Source organism: Amia ocellicauda, chromosome 5 (genome assembly GCF_036373705.1).
Source record: "Amia ocellicauda isolate fAmiCal2 chromosome 5, fAmiCal2.hap1, whole genome shotgun sequence".
NCBI lineage: Eukaryota > Metazoa > Chordata > Actinopteri > Amiiformes > Amiidae > Amia > Amia ocellicauda.
Window position 1 is genome coordinate 23,618,733 of NC_089854.1, and position 12,948 is coordinate 23,631,680.

Consider the following 12,948-nt stretch of genomic DNA (forward strand, 5'->3'; position numbering starts at 1 on the left):
ATAATAGTTTATTATTAAGCACATCTTGGGTTTGTCATAATAGCCAGACATAGTTTGCAGAAGACCACTGGCAAAGGTGATTGCTGGTTGTAGAATAACAAAAACTGATCAATTTTCAAATGGTCACTTATGGCTAAATGGCTACAAGGTGGGTTTTTTGTTTTGTAGCAGTAAGAGGTTTGTTTTACTGAGGAGCAGAACAGTGGGTGTTCTGAAAGGCATTTATTTTATGCAAATCTAGCACTGGGATTTCTCTTTCAGGATGAAATTCTGATTAGGAATAAACCCCCCAAGATGTGGCAATTAAATAATAACCAAATACAATAGCCTACAGGTCAAGCTATCATGCACAGTGGGAATTGGCAGGTTTTATAAACCCCTGTTAAAAAGGCCAGATCCATAGTCTTTACACGTCATTGATCTAGGTTTAAAGACTGTGACCCCTATCCATCATACATGATTTGGGTCTTTTAACATGTATTAATCCATTCAAGAAAAGAGAATTCAGCACTTGACTGGTAGATAGTTTAGGCTACAAATCAAAAGCCAAGTTTTGCATTAGTATTAAGCCTGTAATGATAACATGAAGAGAGGTTCTTATTCTCAGGTCTGCAAATGAGGCTTTAGTGAGGGGACTGCTTTCTGTCACAGCCGAGCCGTGCTGGAACTTCGGCCCCTGTAAGGAAGTGCTTTCGAAGGAATGGCAGCTGCTGCTTTAAATGCAATCTCGCAGAGTTTCTTTTTTTTTTTTAAATGTCTGTTTGAGAAATTCTGTGACAGTCTTTGCTTAGAACTGCATCTTTTCATTAGTTTTACACCGATTATTGCTTTTTTTGTGTATCCACTGAACTTGTGTGCCCCATTGCAAAGGTAATTTGAGAGATCAGGTGCAGTATAGTAAATAGCTGGATTGAGGTAAAGGTGATTAATAATTTTTAAGAGATTATGACCTTCTTAATTTCAAATTGCATCAAAAGATCTGTAATATGCTGGTTATGAATATGTACGTTTCGTAGACATTAGACACAACATCTGTCATTGTGCTTTCTCTGAATGTTAATCAAGTGAAAAATGTTCATGTTTTGTTGTATTTGTTTAATATTGAAACTTTAGATGGATTTAATGTGGAGACTGAAGCACACTTGATACAAGTTGATAAAGTTGTTTGGTTATAGTATTTAATATACTAATGACACATTCTTCCTCAATAATACAATTGTTTGCCTAAACCTCTCCAAGGGTGTTTACTACAGGTGTGCATTTTGTCATCTGAGCCGAAACTGATGTAATGACCTGTAAAGGCTGTTTTGTAAAAGATGTGTTTAGTGTAGCCATCCATACTGAGTATCCATTGTTATCTTACCTTATTGTTCAGCTGATTATTGCATTTACCAAAGCTGAGAAATGTGTCCAAGAACTGTTTTAAAATTAATCTGCCGTTCCCAGAAAAAACTCAAACCTTGCAATATATTTCCAGCTGCTCCACCCACACAACAAGTTAAAATGCTCAAGGGATCGTTGGACAAAAGATTAGTTAATCTTCATGCAAGCTCTTTATTTATCTGAGAAACCCTTGGATATTAAACACTGCTGTTGGATTATAAATATGTATAAATTCAGTGTCGGTGCACAATCTGAAATGTATATATTTTTAAAGGTGGTCATTTCAAAACCAACAGACCTTTTAATAATCCATTTTTGTTTTATTCAAAAATCAATAAAATAAGACATACAATAATAATAACAATAATAATATTAATAATATAAAAATCTATACATTCCATTGATTTTGAAGTACAATAGGAAGACTCTGATACAAAAAGACTGCAATTGGGAGGATTTATTTACAGAGACGGGGGGCAGGGGGAAATGCTGCCAAGGGCTGCCAGTCATTGATACAAAACAGGAGAATCATTTTGACAGCAATCTTCAATGCGTCACTACATTAAAACCCTAATGGCTCCAATAAGCCATAGAGTGAGAAGAGTACAGTACTTTTGGCTTTTAACCTTGTTGCCCCCAAAGTAACCCTAATGCAGAATAAAAATAAAAGGCTAGGTCATCCTGTGTCCTCATGCCGGACAGAATATCTAGAAAGCAAAGGGAAATGTAAACAGCTCATGTTGAACAACATTTTCAAATATGTCTTTAAACTAGAATCTTTGTACCCTGGTACAATTTATAAAATCAAAATCACCTTTTTCTTTTTTCTTCCCTTACAAAGCAGGTCATGTTAAGATGTTACTTGATAAAGTATTACTCCATTTTACTGTCTCCCAACATTCAAGGGGCCACTAGAGAATGTGGTGTCAGATACTTTCCGTTATAAGACTGAAATGTTTTAGCTGGATTTCTCAGAGCATCAATTGGTGAAAGACTGATCTGATATTTAATAAGTGAAACCCTGTATGTGTGCATAGTGCCCACACACACTTGGTTTGTCTCAACACACAAACATTGTCTGTAGCATCTGATTTGCCTTGCAGGTCTTCCAACCACTAGATCTCCATTCCTTTCCAGTTCTCACAAGATTCGGCTGTATGCTTTACCATGGTTACCTACACTTTACACTCGTCACCATTTACCTTTCATATTTATTGTTTAGTTCCTGGCATATGGCTCCTAGTGGAACTGGAATGGCCGTTTCCAGATAAGAGTGCAAAACTATTTCATACAAGACACGCATGATTGAGGGAGAGTGTAGGTGATGTGGAAACGAGAGTCAAATGGTGTATTGCAATGTAAAATACTGCCAAACCCTGTTCGGCTCTGCTCAGTCCCAGAGATTGGTTTGTAACGGAGTAATTTTAAATATCAGATGTAGCCTGTAGTGTTTGCCACCTTGTACAGGTCTGCAGCACTGTGGGGAGGAATAAGGATTTTCTGAAAGGTTTGGTACACAGGGATTTGCATTTTGCTCGCAAATAATGTTTTTCCACAACATTATTACAAATCCTTTTCATCTAGTCAATTTGAATATGAAAGTCATGCGTAGATAATAAATAAAGTCCATAGCAATAGGGTTTCTATAAGGCTTGAGAGGAGAGGGTGAAAAGTGTGCTAACCTGTAGCAACAATGATTTGCCTATATTAGGGTTGCAGAGCCCAAAGGCATTTTATCTTACAGTCTTATTTACATTTGGCTTTAAATATGAAAATATTTGATCAACTTATACATGTATTTAAAAAAAAAAAACTTTGTGAAACTAGTTTTCTCACTTTAAAAATAATGTGCACCATTTGGTTTTGTGGACTGAAAACTTTCAGCATGCTTTTTGATTGTAATAGTCTCCACTCTTTGTTAGTTCTTTTTTTTTTGTCTATGTGTGCGAGACAATGAATACTCTTTGGCTTTTTTTTAATCCTTACAATATGCAGTGTAGCAGCATTTCATAACATTCATTTGCTCAATTGTTTGTGACCAAGAAAGTTTGATTTACATCCTCCTAAAACATTCCTCATTTCACGGCTTCATGTGTTTTTGTTTTTCCTCAATAGAAGCAGACACGCTCTTTATACCCTTTGAAAACGTCATAGGCAACCATAAGACCAGGCTTGGATATCACTCTAGGAGCCAATGCTTATGTTAAAACAAATTCCACTGGGTTTTTTTGGAAGGAGGGTCTGAGACGGGGGTGGAGGCTCATGTTGCGAAAAGATGCTATACTTAGACAAGAACAAGATGGATTCGGCAGCATATAATGTGCACACGCTCATATGTTTTGCCTCTCTGAACATGCATATTTCTTGCTACTGCTTAAAACTGAACAAGACCATCTGTTTTCAAGCTGCAGCAATGCCACACATTGTGCAGCTTTCTTCAAAAGAATGACACAAGTGTTAACCAGACAGATTCTGCAGTTGAACAAAGAAAAGACCCTCTGTCTTAGAGACCTGCTCATCAACAGAGGAAGAGGATACACCTAGCCTACATTTAGGTTCAAAGCACAACTATAGGCAAAGGAATATATACATGCAGTGTTTATTGGCATATCGTAGTGCTGCTCTATCGCCTGCATAGAGGTGTTACTTCTTGGTAACAAATGTTTTGAAACTACAAAGGCGTTTGTTTATTTTTTCCCACATTCTTTTTCTTCAGTACTGGCCAAACAATTCCTATCATTTGGGAAAGGTTATGAAACATCTTCCCTGGACAGGACTCATTTAGTATGCACATTGGCCCAGCCCAGCCCAGCCCAGTCCTCGGAGTGAAACAGCTGAGCGTAGACAACAGGTGCAAGACCAAGTGTGCATTCATTGGAAAACGTGGTAGAAATTCCCCACTCTTAAAACCTCTTCTTACAGACAGCAGCTATGTAGTGTTGTTTTTTCTTTTTCTTTTTAAATAGAAAGGACTTCGGCTACTGCTTTCTAGTCTGGGATCTATTTTATGTGCAAAATAGCAAATTTCTTTGGTTTGAGCTGCAAAAGTTAGAGACGGCAAAATATGAGAATCTCTGAACGCAACCTCACAGTCTGAAGTGCTATATATCTCTCTCCTTTCATTAAGCATAAAATGCCTGAATTAAATATCTGCCTTTACTGTGAAAAAACATGTATCTTTTAATAGCAGCATTAAAAAACAATAAGGCAGATAAAAACCAGTAACATGCTACGTAACCCATCTTGTTCTTCTTGCGATTCTACTAGATAGATAACCAGAGACATGCCTGCTATTTTCAAGTTTTGAAAACATACCATCCCTTCCCCCTTAAGTCACAAGCAGAACCATTACCACTCTGTGTACTTTAAACAGTGTCACTCTCTCACTGGGCAGCCATTCAGATTTGTATTCATATACCTCATCACTTCATATCTGTGCTGTTTGTAAGAAAATAAATCCTATTCTAGTCCTTAATGCAAACCACTCACAGCAGTACCGTTGGCTGAAAACTGACTTCCCTTTTGGGCCCAGTTCAGCTCAGTGTGCCTTTTGAACAAGAGATTTCCGCAGACCTTTTCCCAAAGGTCATACAGTCATATTTCCGATTCTCGTCTCAAAGGCCTTGGCTCTAGAGGCACGGTGGCCTGAGTGTGGTCTGTGTCTGAGTTTGTGTCTGTGTTGGTGCCCTCGGGCCCTAAGCTGCTCCCAATGTCCTCCATGTCCTCCTTACTCAGGAGGGCAACCTCATTCTCGTAGCAGAAGGAGTTGGAGTTAGGTAGGATGTACTTCTTCTCAGCAAGGTCCCTGGCACTGCAGAGAGGGGTGCTCGGCACCTCGTAGGTTTTGTGGAAGCGTGAGTAGTCTACTTTGTAGTAGTTCTTCTCCTCAAACAAGACTGGCTCAAAGCGGTGACCCCAGAGGATCTCTCCTGCCAGGTAGGAACTGCGGCACTGGGTCGTCATGGCAGTGGCTTCCACCATACCCTCAAGGATGACCACAATCTCAAATTCAGAGGCCTCGAAATCCTGCTTGCTCATGCCATAGAAGGGGCTATCCTCATCGATCTCATGCACAATGGTGATTGGTGACACCAGGAAGATGCGGTCGATGCCGCTGTCGAAGCCAACGTCGATATCTATCTGGTCCAGAGGGATATATTCCCCCTCGGCAGTGGTCCTGGACTTGAGAAGCTGCGCCCTTACGTGGGCCTCCACCAGGTGACTCTTGCGCAGATTCCCCACGCGCCACATCAGGCACAGCTTGTTGTCTCGCATTGCCACCGTGGCATTGTGGCTGAAGATCAGGGTCTCATTCCTTTTCTTGGGCTTGGCCATTTTGGCCATCACGGCACCGATAATAAATGCGTCGATGATGCAGCCTACGATGCTCTGGAAAACCACCATGAATACGGCAACGGGGCACTCGTCCGTTACGTAGCGGAAACCGTATCCAATGGTGGTTTGCGTCTCGATGGAGAAAAGGAAGGCCGCCGTGAAGCTGCTGACGTTGGAGACACATTTCTGTGTGGTGTTATTCAGGTCCCCATGGAAGAGAGCCACCAGCCAGAAGACACAGCCAAAGAAAAGCCAGGAAAGCACGAAGGCCAGGCAGAAGATGACCAGCATCCAGCGCCAACGGATGTCCACGCAAGTCGTGAAGATGTCGGCCAGGTATCGCTGACCCTTCTCGCTCACATTGATGAACTGCACGTTGCAGTGGCCGTCCTTCTTGACAAAGCGACTCTGGCTCTGGTGCCGCGTGTGCACTTTGCCTTTGCCGTTCCCATAGCCATTGGGCACTGCCATCGTGGCCAGCTTCATTCCGTCTTCCTCGGATGACACGATGCTGTAGCGGTTAGCTCGCACGCTTCCCATCGCTTCTGCTTGGGACGGCTGTGCTTCTGCTTTGGAAAACAGTCTGAGTTTCTGGAAAAACCTTTGGAGAAACAGTTTTGAACGCTCTTGGGACCACACACGCAGGAAACAGGGTGAACTTTACAAAGGTGCTCTGCCCTCTGCTGCCCTTGGCTCCACCAAGGAAGGTCTGTGGAGTGAGGAGGGAGTTGATCAGTCCTCTCTCATTTGGTGTTTGGACCTCATCGGTGACGTGTCCTGTGAGAATGAGAAACAAAAAGAAATTATGTTAGACTAATTGGCATGAACAAGAAAAAACATCTGGTATTTTGTGTGTGACGCCCAAAATATTTGGATCGTTAAGAAACCATGCCAATTTATAAAACTGTCTTTATTCTCAAACATTAGGATTTACCCTTCTGTTGTCTTTTATCTTAAATAAACCCACTTCGTTTTAGTGCATCATAATTATTTAATTATGTGCAATTTTTGTTTTCTTTAACCTCTTTTTTTATTAAAAGGTTCGTCACTGAGCTCAGAGGTTGCAATATATACTTTTGAGCTGAAGCACTTTTGTTTGTTTGCAGAAAGAATTACATTTGCTGAAGCAGTCTCTGTTTCTTTCAGTTTTTCAGTACTGCATCAATGGAAGCTGACTCACTTAAAGTAGTTCATTAGACCCTTGTAACAAAGGGGGGGCATTTAAATTTCTGCTGAATAAACAGTAGCCTACATTCACAGGGTGCAGATATTTGGAGGACTTTAACCCTTCAAGAGAATATCCAGGAGAATGTGCACCTTCGTGGTTCATTGTAATCTTTTGGAAAATAAAAAATAAAAGCAATGTGTTTTGTTACTGTGAAATCATGCCAGTTCAGTTTTGTTTGTCATTCAATCTGAGAATTGTTTGTTCTCTCCCATTATTTATAGAATGTTTTTCTCAATGTTTTTTCATGTTCACAATACATAATTGCAACTCTCAGAGAAGGTTTGGTTGTTAATTTCGGCTAGGAAAGGTTAAGGAACTTAAAAGTAAAATGTGTCTTAAATAGAGATAAAGTTTAAACTCGCTATGATTGTTCCATGGGATTACTATTAAAAGGACTCGACTAATGAGAGAAATAATAAATACAATATTTACAGATTGTTATATGTGAACACAACAGAGTTTCAAAGCACTACACTGACTGTGTGCTGTATTTGTTTAGAATGTAAGAAGGACATTCAATTAACAATTGAATGGTTGACAAGTCCCATAGCCTGAGAAAACCTTTAGATGTACAGCAGGGTAAAAATAATCAAACCTGCTACAATATTTTATGTTGTGCCAAAATAACAGTGTGTAATCTACCCCTGTTCTGCCCAAATGTCTCCGACAGAGGTCACAGAGTCTGTGGGATATGTTCCAGCCGATTGGTGGCTCTAAAAAGCATATTTATTTTTGTTGGCTTTATTGGATAGAGCAGATAATATTACTGGGTTTGATGGTTATTCTCATTAGCAACACTCATAAGTCTTGCGGTTGTGTTTCCAAGGCCTGTGAAAATGTTACTTTCTGTCATTAGTTCAGTACGGTGATGTTAAAATACAAAACTGTGAAGAACAATACAATTGACCTTCATTTTAAACAGCACTGAATTCATAATACATCACATCATCTGACTCACTCCAGGATCCGGAGATTTGAAAGGTGGAGAAAAAAAAAAAAGAAAATCTGCCAGCTAGCTACAGTACACTTGTATATAAATGGTAACACTTACATCTTGCTTATGAAAAAGATTCCACTAACAGACTTAATATAAATACAAGAACGGCCTCTTGAAAATAATAATAATAATAATTAAAAAAACAATGTACATTGACAGCCAAGCATTTAACATGCAGTGTTTCATTGCTCACTGATGCATGCTTAATTTGCCATTTTACATGCCTTGTTTAATTATAGCCTGGAGAGACAGTCGAAAGTATTAGGCCAGAGATTTCTCAAACCCTCTGTGAACTGCGCACCAAAGAAAAGAAGGAATATACTTTATTTTTTGGTATTGAACAGTATGATCCATTATGATTTTGTATAATACAACATTTTCTACAAGCGTTTATCCCTTGGTCAACACAAAAAAAAAGATTATCCAATGATGCAATACACATAACCTACAAAGAAAATGTATTTATATTTAGAAATGTCAAGGTATAAGCATGATTAAAATCCCTGCGGCATCATACACTGTCCTTCCAATATTCATCTATTAAAATGTTCTAGACGGTCTAAAGAAAGGTCAAGAAACTTTGTATTCTGTTATTCAGTCAGCTTTTCTTTTGCAAGGATTCTTATTATCAGGATCACAATCCAAATGTCAGTGTAATTTCTCCCTATACAAATGATCAAACTTGCAAGCAATTGATTGAACTGTGGCAAAGTCCATTCACATGTGTTTTTTTTCTTCCAGCTTCTAAAAATCACTGATGACATTAGAATTGTTTTTAATTGCTTATGTTCTTATGTTCTTAATTGACCTCTTTACATTTGATACAGACAAACTTTCCTCCTACAGTGGTGCAGATAAAATGATCAAAATATCTGTGGTTATTATAACACATGGAACTGTTTCAATGTTTTAAAATCCTCTCTATGAAAGCTTGATTCCTCTGGAAAACAAAGTCCTTCTTTCAGCAGAAGTGTGAATTTGTTGCACTTGGGAACAACAAGACTTGTTGATTCACAGCGAGCCCTCAGGGATGTCGGCTTGTCGTTACAGCCGAGTGTTAGTCCTCTGAGTACTCTTAGAACTAAAGCACTCATTATAAATCTGCAAACTCGTATACTACTGGTCCGTTGCTGTCTTTTAACTACTTGACAACATCTACCTCTACGCAGTTTTCAAATTATACTGAGATACAGATACATTCTAATTGCCTCTAGTAACTGTGAACATAGTGTTCCTAACTGTGATCTTTCCCTGATTATTTAGATTTTTAGCTTCAACACTCATGATAGTATATTGTATTGTCTTTGCCTGTTATGTAATTTCAGTGCTATAATATTTCCATTGCTTTACAGTACATTTATTCTGAAGCAATACATGAGTGTTGGTTTGCAATTTCAACACAGTGACTACATTATTAATTGTTTGGTTGAAAGCAATGTACAACCCATCTATGGACAGAGGCTCTAAGGAATAAATAAAATGAACACGGTTTTCAAAAATGGTACAACAATCACTGACATTTGGTTTTGGATGTCAATGCAAATCGGATTCATTTCATTAAAAGGCTGTGACTATCACTAAAACTATCTTTCAGAGCATTGCCAGTTTCATTCAAATGATCTATGTTTTACGCACAGACACTTTCTGCTTGCAGGATTTTGCATTTTTATTAAATCATAAACCGTTGGTAACTTTACACATTCTTTCACTAAAACAGACACACACTGCTTTACTGAAATGAACAGTATGTATTCCCCTCCATTAAATTCATGTCTGAAACCTGTATGCCCCACCACTACCACTAATAAACACACATGCCAGCTCGTTGGAAGCAGTCAACCATGTGTACATGCATTAGGATACGTGTTAATGAGAATAAAAGCTCTTGCAGGATAATCATAAACTTGCATTGTATGAAAAGGTAATCGAAGGGGCTCTAGAAATGGCTGTATATATCTGTCTCAAAGAGTTGGGAGTTAATTGTGTTCCAGCTTCCCAGGTGAGAATACTTGCATCTTCTTGAACAAGAGTTTTAAGGGGGGATGAATAAAGTACATACAGTAGAACCCATTGCTGTAAAATCTAGAGAAGTGAAGGGACACTCTTCCACAACTGTGAAACAAAGAATATATACATGATCAAATAAACTCCCTTAACCTTTCTGTAATTCCTCTGTGGTTGTGTGAGTATTCAACGTTAGCCTCGACTTCATTCAGTGAGCTCTAGTGCCTTCTCAATCGCTGTTTTCAGTTGATACGTCCTCGTGATTTTAACCTTAACTAATGTCAGGCAACTGTATTTGCGAGGTGAAATCAATATGCATTCTGACTAGATACTTGTTTAGGCATGGCAATCGCTTAATGCTACCATGTATGGGAATTATTTGACCCTGGTATACACTCCCTAAGTCAGACTACAAAAAATACAACCATTTAAGTATTTATTTTCCTTCCATTTGTTTTTATTTACTTGGTGATGGAAGTGTAATGCAATAGGCCTTTAATTTGTTTGTGATGTTGTTTGTTTTGGTTTGGAGCAAATAAGGCGGAGGGAAAGCGAATGGAAAAAGTTGCATAAACCTCAATCTATATTTTAGATGAGATCGATATATTTCAGACCAGTATCCCATTAACCCTGTCCTTGCTGGTCCCCACACGACTGTGCTGGGATTGCTGAACAGGTCTTGTTTTCAAGACATTCCAGTTAAATCCACAGCTTTGAGGGCTTTTGGGAGTCCACAGTGACAGAGCCCTGAATGTGGACACTGCCTTCCCCTGAAGTCTACTGCTAATATAACCGCAGAAGAGTCTGTCAGAGTTCATTTTTTGCCGGGGTGGACTGTATCTGTGAATGCATAGGCACTGAAGGAAGGAGTGGGAGGAGTGGGAGCAGGTCTTAGAAAGTGTTAAAGACAATTCTGGAACAACAGACTAACAAGCTGTGATCAGTACACACATGGATGTTGTGTTTTATACGAGGGCTTGTATTGAAAGGGATACTGTAAAGGAGAGAAGGGGGCTACGGATCTCAACAAGGTCTGCACTGCCTAGCATTTGTGGAGCAGAACTGTTGCACTAGAGAACAAATAAGATTAGTTTTGCTGGATGTGAAAAAAACGAATTACAAGATTCACTGACACTCTCAGATGACTGGTCGTCATGGCATACTGTTACTACTTAGGTGAATTTCCATGACATCGTTATTAATTGCAATCTGCAGGTCTGTTTTTCCATGCATAGCAATTAGCAATATGGAAAGCACTATGATCACATAGAGAAGACTCCTCTTTACCGTTTGTAATATAATGCTCACTACATTTAAGCATTTTATAAATGTATGAGTCTTCCATATGGGATCATAATAATAAATCATAATAGTGTGTTGAATATTGTTGTGTGTGTTTGTATTCCAGTGTTGTTCTTCATTATGCCATGAACAACACCATGATAGCGCAGAGAAAAGCGAGCAGGTGCAGCACAATAAGAAAATAAATATTAGCCGGCAGCTTTCTGTTTGAAGGAGGAGGAGGAGGAGGAAGCGAGCTACGGAGGAGATAAACTTATGGAAACGTGATTCATTAAGCATACAAAAGCTCGGTAAACTAAATAATAACATTACGGGATTAAGATATCCATCAATGGCGACATGGCCGTTTTTAGAAGCCAGCATCTTAAGGAACAAGTTTTCGGAAAGTGATGCAACTTCAGCGGCGACTGATGTCACAAGTGTCGGACTGAGTTCACGCACTCGCGTCAGACTTACAGCCACAGAAATGGGAACATTTTCAAGATTTGAATAAAAAACTTGCCGGCAAAGCACCCGTTATTATTTCAGTTGGCTTTCAGTTTAAAGTAAGAAGCATAAATGGGATGCGATGTAATAGATTTAAACTGTAATGCTTTCCATCTTGAAAATAACTACAATATGCATAAACCATAAGCAGTTCAGAAGAGCTAAGGAAGCCTTAACAATGATATTTTTAAAAAACAATGCCAGGCAATAGGTACTTCGCGATGCACTGAAATGTAGGTTTCCCCTAATCATATGAAGACAAGACGTAGATTTACGCTGTAGATCAATCTCCCCAAACGCATGTATGTGTGAGCATATGTAAGCCATAGGTATACCATTTTGGACAGTACTTTTTAAAAAAACCTTGCGTTATATGCGTCACAAAGACATGCTACATCCCCACTTTACCATGCATCATCTTACTGTTACATTAAATATTGTGCAGATCACTGTTTTTATTTATTTAATTAGTAGTATTATGCATATGCATTTGTGTTCCTGGCCGATGACACTTAATAAGTAAATGGGTTTTGTATATAGATTGTAGTATAGCAGCTAGAGGTAAATTATACTAATCTAAAGTGCGTGACATGGTTACCTTTTTTAATGTAACCGAACCAGAAAAGTTATATTGGAACTTCTGTCGCTGACGTCACAGAGGCGCATTTCAGACCTATAGTTCCTGAAGACCCCCATCAGTTACCGTATTTACAGCCCTGCTGCGGTATCTCAATTACACCAGCGCTGCAGACTAAACCGCTTGCGGAAACTTAGAGAAACGAGATAAAAGCTTACCTGTTGCTCCTCGAAAGAAAAACACTGTGTTAATATATCCCAGATGCGTGTGTGCCTTGAATATCCAGAGTCGGGTTACTTTTTGGGTGTCCGTGCAGATGTGTGTTTTGAACTCTCGCTGTCCAAATTAATATCCCCATTAACTTCTGCTATGACTAAGAATGATACTCTGGCCAGCCGACAGTTTCCACAATGCATTTTAAATAGCATGTACCGGCTGGCCCCGCCCCCGGCACCGGCAGCCAATCGGACCGCGGAAGGGCAGGCGTGAGTCTGGGCCGCTTGTAAAGCGCTGTGCTCCGCCGCGCAGACCTTGGAGAGACCCGGGGAGGCATGGCTTCACATACACTTTCACACTAAAAAGTGCTTTTTCACATAGAAAAGTGCTAAATGCTCCTGCTCTGACAGAGATGTTAAA

The 12,948-nt window shown here is 39.4% G+C and overlaps 1 protein-coding gene across 1 annotated transcript; it reads right to left on the reverse strand.

The window, feature by feature from the left end:
- Positions 1-1,682: 1,682 nt before the first annotated feature.
- Positions 1,683-12,686, reverse strand: kcnj2a (potassium inwardly rectifying channel subfamily J member 2a). Its single transcript, XM_066704417.1, has 2 exons — positions 12,531-12,686; positions 1,683-6,495 (listed from the first exon to the last, which is right to left on the reverse strand). Exon 2 carries the CDS (start codon positions 6,256-6,258, stop codon positions 4,978-4,980), a length of 1,281 nt encoding a protein of 426 aa, XP_066560514.1. The 5' UTR covers positions 6,259-6,495; positions 12,531-12,686; the 3' UTR covers positions 1,683-4,977.
- Between the last annotated feature and the right edge of the window lie 262 nt (positions 12,687-12,948).

Bases quoted from the DNA above. Each gene is read 5' to 3' on its own strand.
- kcnj2a (XM_066704417.1), bottom strand. From the start codon at position 6,258: ATGGGAAGCGTGCGAGCTAACCGCTACAGCATCGTGTCATCCGAGGAA.